Below are 12171 nucleotides of genomic sequence, written 5' to 3'. Positions count from 1 at the left end.
AATCCCGCGAGATATCGCCTAAAGGTATTTTTCTCTCTCTGGCCGATAAATTTATTTTCGTTTACATTTATTTCACTTGTGTAATTCGCGATACAATTAGCAATTTTAATGAGGCTGCCAATTGGACAGGTTTTGCGAAAGGATTGAATAAAAGAGAGAGATAGAGAGAAAGAGACAGAAGGAGGAAGGGAGGAAGGGAGGGACAGGAGGAGGGAGTATTAAAACTGACGTGCAAAGTGTCCCAGAATATCCCCCTTTAGAAAGATAGCGGTAAAAGTCTTGATCTTAATAAAAAATTCGAAATTGCATTTTTCTGAGCCAAGATTGCAAAGACCGTAATTTACCGTGAATTTTTAACGTTTAACTTTAAATGTCTCCGTAAATGAACCTGAAATTAAAATTGTATCAAGGCGAAGTCTGTTGGAAATCAAATTAAAGATTTTATTAAGTTAAGCTTATTTCTCGCGGAGGGGGGGGGGGAATCCGAGAGAGTAATTCCGATCGTTAATAGCTCAAAGGGAAAATTGATGAGTCGATATATTTATCGGAAAGGGGTCACCTCTTTTAAATGGAATAAAATATTCGTGAGGTGCGCTACGACAGGTGGAGACATGGTTAACCCCCGGATTGTATAATCATTCATCTCGGCTGTCTTTCCCGCAAACGGGCGAGATCTAAGAATATTCGAGCGTCGTTCCCCGAAACGGGAGAACACGGGGAAGGATGTGACGCGCGCGCGCGCGCCAAAAGAAGACCAAAAAGAGACTTCATTCTCGCTCGTCGCGACGTCAGTCAGCTTTTAAAAGGGACATCCGCTAGAAATCGATATTGTACGAACCGGGGAAACGTCGCATTTGGTCGGCAACATTCCATCGGCAAGCATCAGCGCGAGCTCGGATTTTTTTTCCACTTTTTTTTTTCACATGATATATATTTTTAGGTAACTCGTCAATATGAAATGTGAGAACGGCGCGTGATTCATCGCTCCGCGAGACACGCGCGCGCGCACACACACACACACACATACACACACGTATGTTCTGTTAATAATAGCATTATATTTGAAATAGTAATGTTTACAGCATACAATTGCAATTTGTTACTACAGAGTTCCAAGTGTTCGATAATGTCTCTCGCAAAGACGTCACGCATCATCGTCTCGTTCCATCCACGAAATTTCTTATTTCACGCGCATTTCTCTCACGCACACGCACGCACACGTACTCTCTTTCTCTCTCATTCTTCTTCTCATCTTTCATCAACGCTTCGCCATATCGTTATGCTTAGGGTGGCTCGCGAGTCACGGGGGATCGGGGATGGAAGCGGCAAATCTAATCGCAGACTAACGGCGTCGAAAAATAAGCCGGCGTGTGTAATGTACAATAACGGATGCGTGTATCCCGGGGGGTGGGAGGGGGAGGGTGGGGCAAGGGAGAGGGGATGTGGTGCAGAGTAACCGAGGCGACAGGCGGACCGGAAATCAATCAATCTCAAGGTGTGTATTGTCGCATATATTGGTGTACCTATCTGTAGACGCTCGAGAACGCTATATATATATATCCGATTTTCTCGGGAGGTCGCCGGATCTCTCGAGTCACGTGTCGCGACGGCAAAACGTAACTCCTGCTTACCGTCGTCGTCCCGCCACCTTCCTCACTCATTCACTCACGCTCTCGCGCTCACGGTTCTTCCTCCTTTCGCTCTGCGTGCAGTCACGGTAATCGTAGAACTAATTGCTCGCGCAATTAATAATTGTCTTTCACTCTCTCTTTCTCTCTTTCTGCCTCACACGCGCACTCTCTCTCTCTCTCTCTCTCTCTCTCTCTCTCTCACACTCTCTGTTTCTTGCTCGCTTTCTCTCGTGATCAGCTGCTGACGCTATATCGAGTTCTATATGTAATCATAATCGTGTACCTATGGACTATGGCACTTGGTGCAGCTAGAGTTGAGATTTACGGGTTGGATACGGCTTAAACGGTGTGTCGTTTAGGTACTTATCGTTTAGAGCATTATCGATGCTGTCGTTAGAGTATAGTGGTACGCGAGACACATGGTAATTCGTGCACATATTTTTTTTTCTTCCCCGTTTATTATGGTACACGGGCGGCCGTGGGGCGGCCCCGGCCCCGGTCCGATCACGCGAACCGCCTCGTTCAGGGCCCGGCCGCGTTTCTAAGGGTTTCCGCCGTCGGGGAGGGGGATGGGGAGAGGGGGGGGGGTCGGTTGGCCGTTTGCCCAAACCTTTTCCCCACCCCTCTTTGCGAGCGTACGCGTCATTAAGCGCTCTGAAACGAGCCAATTTAGCGACACCGCCGTATCGCGCGTCGGACTCGGCGCAAGACCGCGTGACCCGCTCGAAAGTGATTTATGATGAAAGGGTCAAGGTTTTTCCGCGCCTTAAACACCCTTTGTGACCGACTTTACGACTTTTTCGCCCCTTCGTAGCCTTTAATTGTAACGCGAGCGGAGATAGGTAATTCTATTAGCCGAGCGTAAAGCGACGTTGATGCAGTCGGCTTTTATGTCGCGCGCGAGCCACGGTTAATTAACTCCGCGTTTAATGGTTCGCGTTGCGCCGTGAATCATTATTCCAACTATTTTCCTGAAAAATTGTTGCGTGATGTAGGTGAAGGTAGGGATCGACAGTGATTAATTGTCATTTCCAATAAACGCGACAAATATAATATATGTATGGTCATCCAGTTCAATAATGGTCATTTTTCTCGTCTCGACTGCGTATCTTCTGTAAAACACATCGAAATAAATAATAATAATAAAAAAAAAAACAGATAATTAAACATACGAATATATTTTGTCTCGAAATTATTAAGGCAGTGTGTGCGCGCGCGACAAAATCGATCGTCCGTTCCCGTCCTAAACACATCGTCTATTTATTTTCTAAATACTCTCTCAGAATGTGTACGATTTAGGTGTTGCGCGAGAAATATTCGGCATACCGCGCGAGAAAATATTGACATCCCCGACGCGAGACGCGCGCTCGGCGGAGCCCATCGTCGTCCCTTTAAAGCGCTTGGCCCTCCAAAGGGACGCGAAAGCGTACCAGCACTTTGCGCAACGAACGGGAGCGGCTGCATCGGGCCGGGAGTGAAACATTAATCGCGTTACTTCTTACCCTAGCCTTACGCGTACGTATTGTACCGTACACTTCGACGGTCCTCCCGTGTCGTGAGCGATTCTCTCGCATCGATTCGCTCGATGCACTTCCGTCGCGACGACCACCCGCTGTTGTAATGTTCGGTGCTCGCTCGGAGAGACGAGCGAATTTGAAATAGGCCTTTCGTCCAAATCGCCATACGCGCAAAAAGTCCCCCATGCTCCGAAAGAGTTTAGTCCGAGATCGAAGATCGAAATCGATAAGTTTCACTTTACGGAATACGCAATCGTGGATCGACCGATCTTCGACCGCGATCGAGGGAATCGCGCACATATATAGACGCTGGAAATTCTGCATTCCATGGGAATCGGAGCAAGGCTGAAACTTTTTGCGGGCGACGATTTATTTATGCACGCGGGAGACTCGCGTGTTGCAATCAATTCCCCCCGGTGCTATCCGTAGAGTCCGCGGCGCTTTGCCTCGTCCCAAACCGGAAACGCTTTGCGCTTTAGCACTTTGGGTTTTCTCTCCTGCTAGAAAAGCAGCTTAAGATCGATCGCACCCCGCGTCAGTCTTGGTTAATTAACAGTTTAGATCGTATCTACCGGAATCGATAAAAACGTGCTATTCCAGAAGCGTGCAAAGATGCTCTGCAAACACTGATGTATATTGCAGAGGCATGAAAAGAAATGATCCAAGCTTACGCGGGATTCCCTTACAGAATGTATTAAAAGTCTCTTTCTCTTTCGGTTCATCACGTATCGTATTTCCAGCTTGTAAAAACCTTAATTTTAATATTTAATTAAAAATTAATTAATTTCATTTGGCGATCGCGGTATAACCGTAAAAAATTTTTGACACTAGATTCTCTCTGCTCGCAGTCATTAATAAATTATACGTATACGTATGTGTATACGTATTTCGGCCAATTTCTTTTCACGACATTCCTCTATCTGAAAGAATGCATTTCGCTTTCATCAAGCACAGAGAATTGAGAATCATCCCACGCGAGCGAAGTAAACAGCGAGCGCTACATTAGTAGACCGTAGCTTAATAATTGACCGACGTTCCGAGTGGCCATGAGGGTCGCATGCAGCCCTGATGAAGTTATTCTGAGTCTCGAGCTGTCCCGGTTTATAGTCGCGTAGTAGACACATCTATAACACGGATGAATAAAGAATGCTTTGTTAACTGCGTCTGACCGACTGACCAACTAACTCTCGTTAACAATTCGCCCTTAGACCGAGAAGTATACCTCAGAGAAAATGACGTTCTCTCTCCTATCCACGACAAAGATAGCAAAGATAACGGTGACTACGTTGACAGTTTAACTACGTTAAACGGTAAATTTACCGATATCGTACCTAACTCGCCGGCTCTAGCAGTGAGATTTCTCGGAACGCGCAGCTCGTACCGCGCGGAAATCACCCTTTCGTTTGCAAACTAGCGACAAATGAAGACGTTTTTCTTTAACGTAAAAGTCGACCGAAAGATCCGCATGCATAGACGAAAGATGAGTCAGTAGGCTTGTATATAAGTATCTCGGTACAACGCACGCGGCGCAATATGGGGGTACAATTAATCACAAAGAGCGTTGTTAATTGACGCGGGTGCGAACGTTCAATCCGGGGGCTAACTGACTCCGATTAGCGATTTTAGCTGCCTCATTCCAAATCATGACCCTGTATTGTAACGGGTAGGGGAATGAAAAATACTTGGACGGTCGATTAATCAACGTTGCGTTGGCGCAACCGGCTCGTATATAATACCTCCGTCTCGTCGGCTCGCCAAGTTCGGCGCGTTGGAGAGCCTTTAGCGGAAACAAAGGGAGATTAGCGAGCAACGCGGATTACATCGAACACGGATCGCGGATTTTGTGGGGAAATTCACGCTAGATATTACGGCTGCATTATGGCTTCGTCTTAACCCTCCCCCTGATGCGCGCCGCGAAGTCAAAGTTCCGGCTAATATATAATTTTCATCGGTGGGAGGAAGCTCTCGCGCGATACCGTAACTCGGACGAGACCGGGCAAAGTCCCCGTATTGTCCGCGACGTTAGCGATGGACCGTGATCCGAAACGCGATACAGCGAAAAGTCCCGAACAGCTTAATACCTTGGGAGCGGGAGCGAGACTCCGACGATGCCGTTCCGTGACCCGCGAATAAAAAGGAGGAAACGTTACACGGGGTGTCCCAGATTTTCGCGCCCGCCTGCCTTCGGATCCGCTAGATTTTTAGGCAAACTTTTGGAGCCAATATTTTTCCCCCGGGAAAAATCCAATTGGCGCGTTTGCTCCCAAGGTATTGAACTGGGTTTTTACATTTTTAAAAAATCCGGATGAACGAAACGGTGAATATTTATAATGCGCGTTCGATGAAAGAAAAAAAAAGGATGGAAGATTACGATGCACCGGGGTTATCTCCGACGTGCTTGAAAATGCATCGGAGGGTTAAACGAATTGGCACTGCGCTGAGCTCGATTAAATAATCGTTGAATTTTTATATTCGTTCCATCGCGGAGCCCTCGCTCGCTCGCTTACGACGTAATAAATGCTAGAGTGGTGACAATAGTTCCTCCCCCTTTTCGTCCTTACAATGTAATAAGCGTGAAAGTGGTGATAACAGTTTCTGCCCCGCTACTTTTTTCTCTCTCTCGTCCGAGCCTCACGGAGAACTGAATAAAGGCTTCGTAAGCCTTAACCGGAAACGCATACATAGGTCACGTATATAAAATGTCAAGAAATTTGATACGTTATCAGTCTTGATCTATCCATTACTCAATTATCCCATTATTATCGTGTCTACAGTAAATTATTAGTTTCCTCAACGTTGTAATTTATGATCCTTTCACGTGAAAATATTATACATGTAAAAGGGTACACCGCCGGTTAAGGGTTGAAAGGTCTATCTTGAAAGATTATATCCTTCGGGGGTGGCAGAAAGGCACGCTGTACTGCCTGCTCGATTTAACCCTCATAAAGATTACCCCCGCAACACACACACACACACACACACACACACACACACACACACACACACACACACACACACACACACACACACACACGCGCGCGCGCGCGCGCGCGCATAATATTTACAGATATTCGGATATTGTACACTTTGCGGGAAGCGGAAAACCGAGCGGAAAACGGTAGAATTTCGACGAGCCCAATTTTCCGCGCTACGGAAAAATACATTATTTTACGCCAATCGTCATTTCATCGCGCACGTCGTAAACAAATAACTTTTGCGTCCCTATACAACCTCTGTTCTCGAAATTTATTTATGTATTTCGCATTCATATATTTCGAAATAAATTTCGACGGAATTTATTTTCATTCTTTGCGAGATTATCGAAATTAAACCGGTTCGAATCCTCGACATTTTCACGACTGGTGGTTCGTGAAAACTGGAAACTTCCATCTCGTTTGGAAGAACAGCTTTTTTTTCGTTACACCTTGCACGCATCCCTCGCGTGCAAATCGTGCAATTACATCCCCATATAAATCATAATCCAGCTCGTCATAATTCAGTGCCAGAATTCAGATTCGCGTTCGCGAATTAAATCTCGTTAATTAATCGCTAAAGCTGCGCAACCGTACATCGATTGGGATTATTTAATTAGCAAGATTAATACTTGACGAGAAAGAAGTCGTATAGAACCGCATTCGACGTTGAAATATGATCCTTTGATGCGATAATTATTACTAGTCGCGAGGGGCTGCGTGCGCTCGTGCATGATTCTGATTCGCGTCGAAATTCGCGTAATTCCAAAAATAAACGTAGAATTTTACGCTTCTCTATCTATCGCGCGAAGATACGTCCGTCTAACAGTTACAATGCTTCTCTTATGTATTATATTAAACATCAACTATTTTAAGGCCATTTTATGAGTGAGTCGCGCGGAATCGTATACTGCAACATCAGCGAAAACCATCCCTTCGTTTCTTTTGCTTCCCCACCCCTTTCTTTCCTCCCCCGCAATCCTGCGTCCGACTGAAATTCGATACGATCGCGATCCCGTTTCACATCTCGTCATCGGAGATTGATACCGGGTGTAACTCCAGCGAGTTCAATTCTCTCGATGTCGCGGATACGGAAAAATAAACCTTACGGCTATCGCAGGATTGTTTCTGTTGTCATGAAAAAAAAAAAAAACACACACACACACACACACGCAGGTATCACTTTCGCGTGCAGCTAGTAGCGATATTTGATCTCGTAAAAATTGCAACGGTCTCGCGATCTCTGATCAGCACGCAACTATAAAAAAGCGGTCGCTCGCTTTTTCTTTTTGTTGCAAACAATTTCTTTCATGCATGACAGTTAATAATAGAAGACGAAACGACCATTTTTGCAAAACGACTCATTCTTCCTCGCGCGACTTGCGGAAATTTTACGATAATCTTTCATTGCAAATACATATATTCATTGTCTCGGTCGATCGAAGGTTGACTTTTCCGCACACGAAGGTAATTCTTGTAAAAATGTGAATTTCGTTATTTCTGTGGTGATTTCAACTCGTTAACTAATTATTAAAAAAAAAAAAAAAAAGGTAAATTACGTACGTGCTGCAGGATAATATCAAAGACGAAATTATGTTCGCTACAGTACGAAATTTAGCACATTGTATATTGCGTAATGTTATTTATCTCATCACACGCGTGCGATACCCGTACAATCTGCCTTATATGCGATTGTAATAGATAATGACAAAGAGCAAAACTGCTGTCTCTTATTGTCGTTTTATATGTTCTGTGACATTTCGCGTAACGTGACGAAATTAGATTTTTCGAGTGTAATATAATCGTGGCGTGCATGGCCGCGTTAATATACGGTTCTCCAGCAATTAACGCATGCTACTTAACTGCTGCGTAATTATCACGCGCGAGGAATCGCTGTCTTAGAACAATCACGGTGGGAAAGAGAGACCTACGTTTTTCCTTTACCCATTTTTTCTCGTCCCTCTTTCCATCCGTGCCGCTCGAGTCGGTACGTGGTACCGGTAAATTTCGTTCGCTCGCAACTTTAAACGTCACACTCTGTAAATCTAACCGGTTGACCGAAATCTACTTGCCACGGGGTAATTATTTGGTGGTATCGTTTATTTGATCGTACAAAAGACGCTCGACCTCCTTCTTGTTTTCTCCCTCTACCCTAGACGCAGAAGGAAACGCAATTCGATAGACCGAACACATTTCCCGACGTCCCGAGATAAAACGAAAAAGATACATAAATTAACAATAAAGGATAAAAAAATAAAAATTATAATCGACAATAATATATTTTTTTATATAATCGTGCAATCATTACGTTATGTGTGTATATATATATATATATATATATATATATATATATATAATATATATATATATATCTGTATGTATCATTCTATATATATATGTATATATAATATATAGAATGGTCAAGTTAATATTTACACTATACGTACTTCTATGATTTTTGCGGATCCGTGTGTTTGCACAACAATCTTCGTATGCTCTTAATCTACCTAGCTTCTCTACCGCACCGGTATGGGGCTATGGCAACTAACGTAATAATGGCAAGTATACTTGCTGACGGAAAATCGAGAGAGCCGATACTTGACGGTGGGTGTAAGTATACAGACTTTGTGCGGAAAGGAGCGATCGAAGAGTCGCGATGAAGAGAGACCGATTTATCTCGCTTTGTGCAACATCGATAAATGTATCGTATGTGAGATTCTTGGTGAGATTACATCCTCGAAATTTAATAACTTGTGCCTGACGTATTTTCTTTTTGCATTTTTTAAAATCAAGATATTTTTAGAATATTCGAGACACCCTGTACACGGCAAGACGCCGATTATCCGAATATAAAAAATGGGGAAGAGAGGGCGACCTACATAACATATCCGTTATTGACCCGTGCAAAATTCTCACGTAAAGAAAAACACAAACAAAGTGTAATATTGAAAACAAAATCATGATACAAATATGAAAAAGTATTCATATAAATTTCCGCATAAATATTTTGTATAAAAATAGAGCGTTTCAATAGAATATAAAGTAAAAAATGTTTCTCCGTTCTTTTTTTGCTTGAATATCGATCGTGCGGAAGAATTAGCGTTCAGAATAATCGGCGTCCGAACAATTGACGCTTTGCAGCATTTTGAAACTTTATACGAAACGCGTTCATTGCTCGCGACTAAGCCGATTAGCTCGACAATCCGGCACGCACAATCAACGTAATTGCTATGCTGTTTCACACTCGTCGGTTTTTCTTTTCACGTCTAGATCTCGACTCCTGTCAGATACAAATATTTTCATTTATTCGGCCTTTCTCTTCTTCCTTTCTTTTCTGTTGCAAGATGCTCGCGCTCTTCTCACTCTCAAGATTTCGCAAACATATCGTGAAACGACAATCGTCATTTTGGTGGAAACGTGCGATAAAGCTCTATTTAGCGTCAGCGGATCTTACACGCGGAACTGTGGAAATGACAAACACAACTGGAAGGACGGGGGGTGGAGGATGGGGCTTTGCTATTGCTGTGATCGAGTCTTATCTCTAATACATTCAACAACTAGAAACAGAGAAACACTGAAATCGTGCCGCAGCCGATTATGAAAGTCTCGACCCACTGTGTGTGTGTGTGTGTGTGTGTATGTGTGTTTGTGTGTTGTATGTACCTATGTGGAAGTTCTTTGTGCAAACCTATTTTTACCTATCTCTCGCGTCTAGTGCGTACGTGTGTGTTCCTCCTTTCTCTCTCTTTCCTCGTTTTTTTCCATTTTTTGGGGGGAGTTTTAGGTCACGAGGGTGTAAGCCGTAAAACGCCTACGGTCGAGCAGGCGGAGTGTGGAAGCAGTCGGGAAGTTATTATACGAGCCCACGAATCGCTCGCCGCTTGGTTACTGCCTCATCCTACAATGTACATACATATATACACGGCTGCTGCGCAAAAACAATGTGTTCGAGATATTACTCAACATACATACTTGGGGGAACTGCACGGAGAAAAAGAACTCGCCGACACGGCCGAATTTGTCACTGTCGCCGGTGAGTTTCGTTGTTATACTATCAACAGCAAAAAGATTTGCCTGAGAGACGCTAATCTTGCTCGCTAGAAATTGCCTTCTACGATTCTAATTACAGAATCACGAAATAGTATATTCTCGAGGCACTTTTGTTGTAATAACATCTTTTCAGCCTGATATTTCTGGAGTTTTTCGCATAAGCCGTATCGCGGATCATCTTGCTACAATGATAAATGAACACAAGTTTTCGTCGATGAAAAAATTTTGTAGGATATTGAACAAATTTTTAATATTAACTATTAATTATTAATATAATTTCAATATCGGTAGATTTAGACAAGTCTCACTGAATCGCTAAATAGATAGCAGCAGTGACAGTATCGCTGTGACGGGGAAGCTCCTTCTCTTGCTGCGTATATGAGGAGGTAGAAATCGCAGAAAAATGCTTCCCTCGCGTATTCGGGAGAGGGGAAAAAACGGCTCTGCAAGGACGATGATAAATTTATACCTGCGAGGGTTTCGTTTTATTCTCCCTCGGAAGAGAGATGAAGAATGCGGTCGTGTACACGTGCGCACGCGATTCTCTTTCCATCTGCTTAAAAAAAAAAAAAAAAAAAAAAAAAAAAGATGAAGAAAGAATGTATTTACATATACATACATCTCCGCAACACATATCATGTATACAATAAAATAATTCGATCCAAAGATAACGCAGAACATCCAGTGTTCAAATTCAATCATTAATTTATACATTCTGATAAATAATCTGATAAATAAATTTCTACGATCACACTTTCAATTTAGAGAGCGGCGTAAACTCTGATCGATAATTCCGACGCGAAAAAAGAGGGAAAAAAACCCATTTGTGAGTGCGCGCCCGATATATGTATAAATTGCAATATACATAATTTAATCGCGTACCGTTGCATCGCCGCATTCTTCTGCAGTTCCTCCGCTTCAAACGTCGGACAGAAAAAGATCCACAAACTTTCGTCAAATGAACAATTATTAAACAAAACAACAGACCATACGATATATCACTCAAGAACCTAAAGATTTGATATACATCTCATCTTTTCTCCTTTAAATTTAATGCAACACACGCTGCGAAAAATGCCTTTCACTTAATATCTTCTCCCATTCAGTACTACAATACCTAACATGATACTGTATGTTTTACACATATGAGGGCTTTCTTTGTTATTTTATTACTATCGCCTTCTTGGCGATTTGATTGCCGAGTTCTTTATTAGCCTTGGCCACAGAAAGAATCGTCTCTCTTAAAAATCTTTAACAAGAACCAATCAAAGAGAAATAACATTTGCAATAAAACTAATGGATTTGCAATATTCATCTCGTAATTTTAAATAGACTCAGAAGAAAGATAACCAATGGAATGATCAAAATAATGTGTATAAATTAAGGAATATAATTTCTTTGTAAAAAAATTTATTATCTGCGCGTAATGTGATGTAATAAGTAAAAGCGTTGATATGAAAACGTAATATATTCTCGTAAAAAAGAAGGGAGGAAAAAAATTACATCTAATAATATACGGTGGACAAAGGTGGCAATTTCGATAAGAAAAATAAATGACGATCACATATTACAATATCTTTAAAAATAATATTACTGTCACACAGTGATTTACGTGATTCATTGCATCGTAATATATTAGATATTAACAATAAAAACAAAATCATCGTAATAAATAGAATTTCTTTAAAGAATAACAAATACGATATATATAGACGAGTATACAAAGGGAAGATTATTATAAAGAACTCGGCAAGAGATTCGTATACTGCGAGTGCTCGCAATATTACTGGACTTACGGCTCTAAACATTGTTTGATTGTTTAAATTATTTTAGGTTAGTTCCTAGTTGACCATAAGTGTATGTGATTCCATGGGCGCCGCACTATCGTACAAGGTATCCGTGTCTTGCGTAGGCTCGCCCTGCAGCTGACACTGATTGCTCAACGTTCCGGCGCCGCAATCGCAAAAGAATCTAGAAATATTAATGCACACGATTACATTA

General features: G+C 42.4%; 1 protein-coding gene across 1 annotated transcript in view; it reads right to left on the bottom strand.

Annotated features, from left to right (window-relative positions):
• Positions 1 to 1038: 1038 nt before the first annotated feature.
• Fbxo11 (F-box protein 11) overlaps positions 1039 to 12171 on the bottom strand; it is an 18919-nt gene continuing 7786 nt past the window's right edge. Inside the window, exon 8 of the mRNA XM_077409501.1 lies at positions 1039 to 12141. Coding sequence (XP_077265627.1) covers positions 12012 to 12141 — 130 coding nt within the window. The 3' untranslated portion in view covers positions 1039 to 12011. The remainder of the gene's footprint in view (positions 12142 to 12171) is intronic.

This window comes from Temnothorax americanus, unplaced genomic scaffold (assembly GCF_048541705.1).
Source record: "Temnothorax americanus isolate GAGA-0224 unplaced genomic scaffold, ASM4854170v1 Scaffold26, whole genome shotgun sequence".
Classification (NCBI taxonomy): Eukaryota; Metazoa; Arthropoda; class Insecta; order Hymenoptera; family Formicidae; genus Temnothorax; species Temnothorax americanus.
The sequence above is the reverse complement of the archived record's forward strand: the minus strand, read 5'-3'. Positions and strand labels throughout refer to the sequence as shown.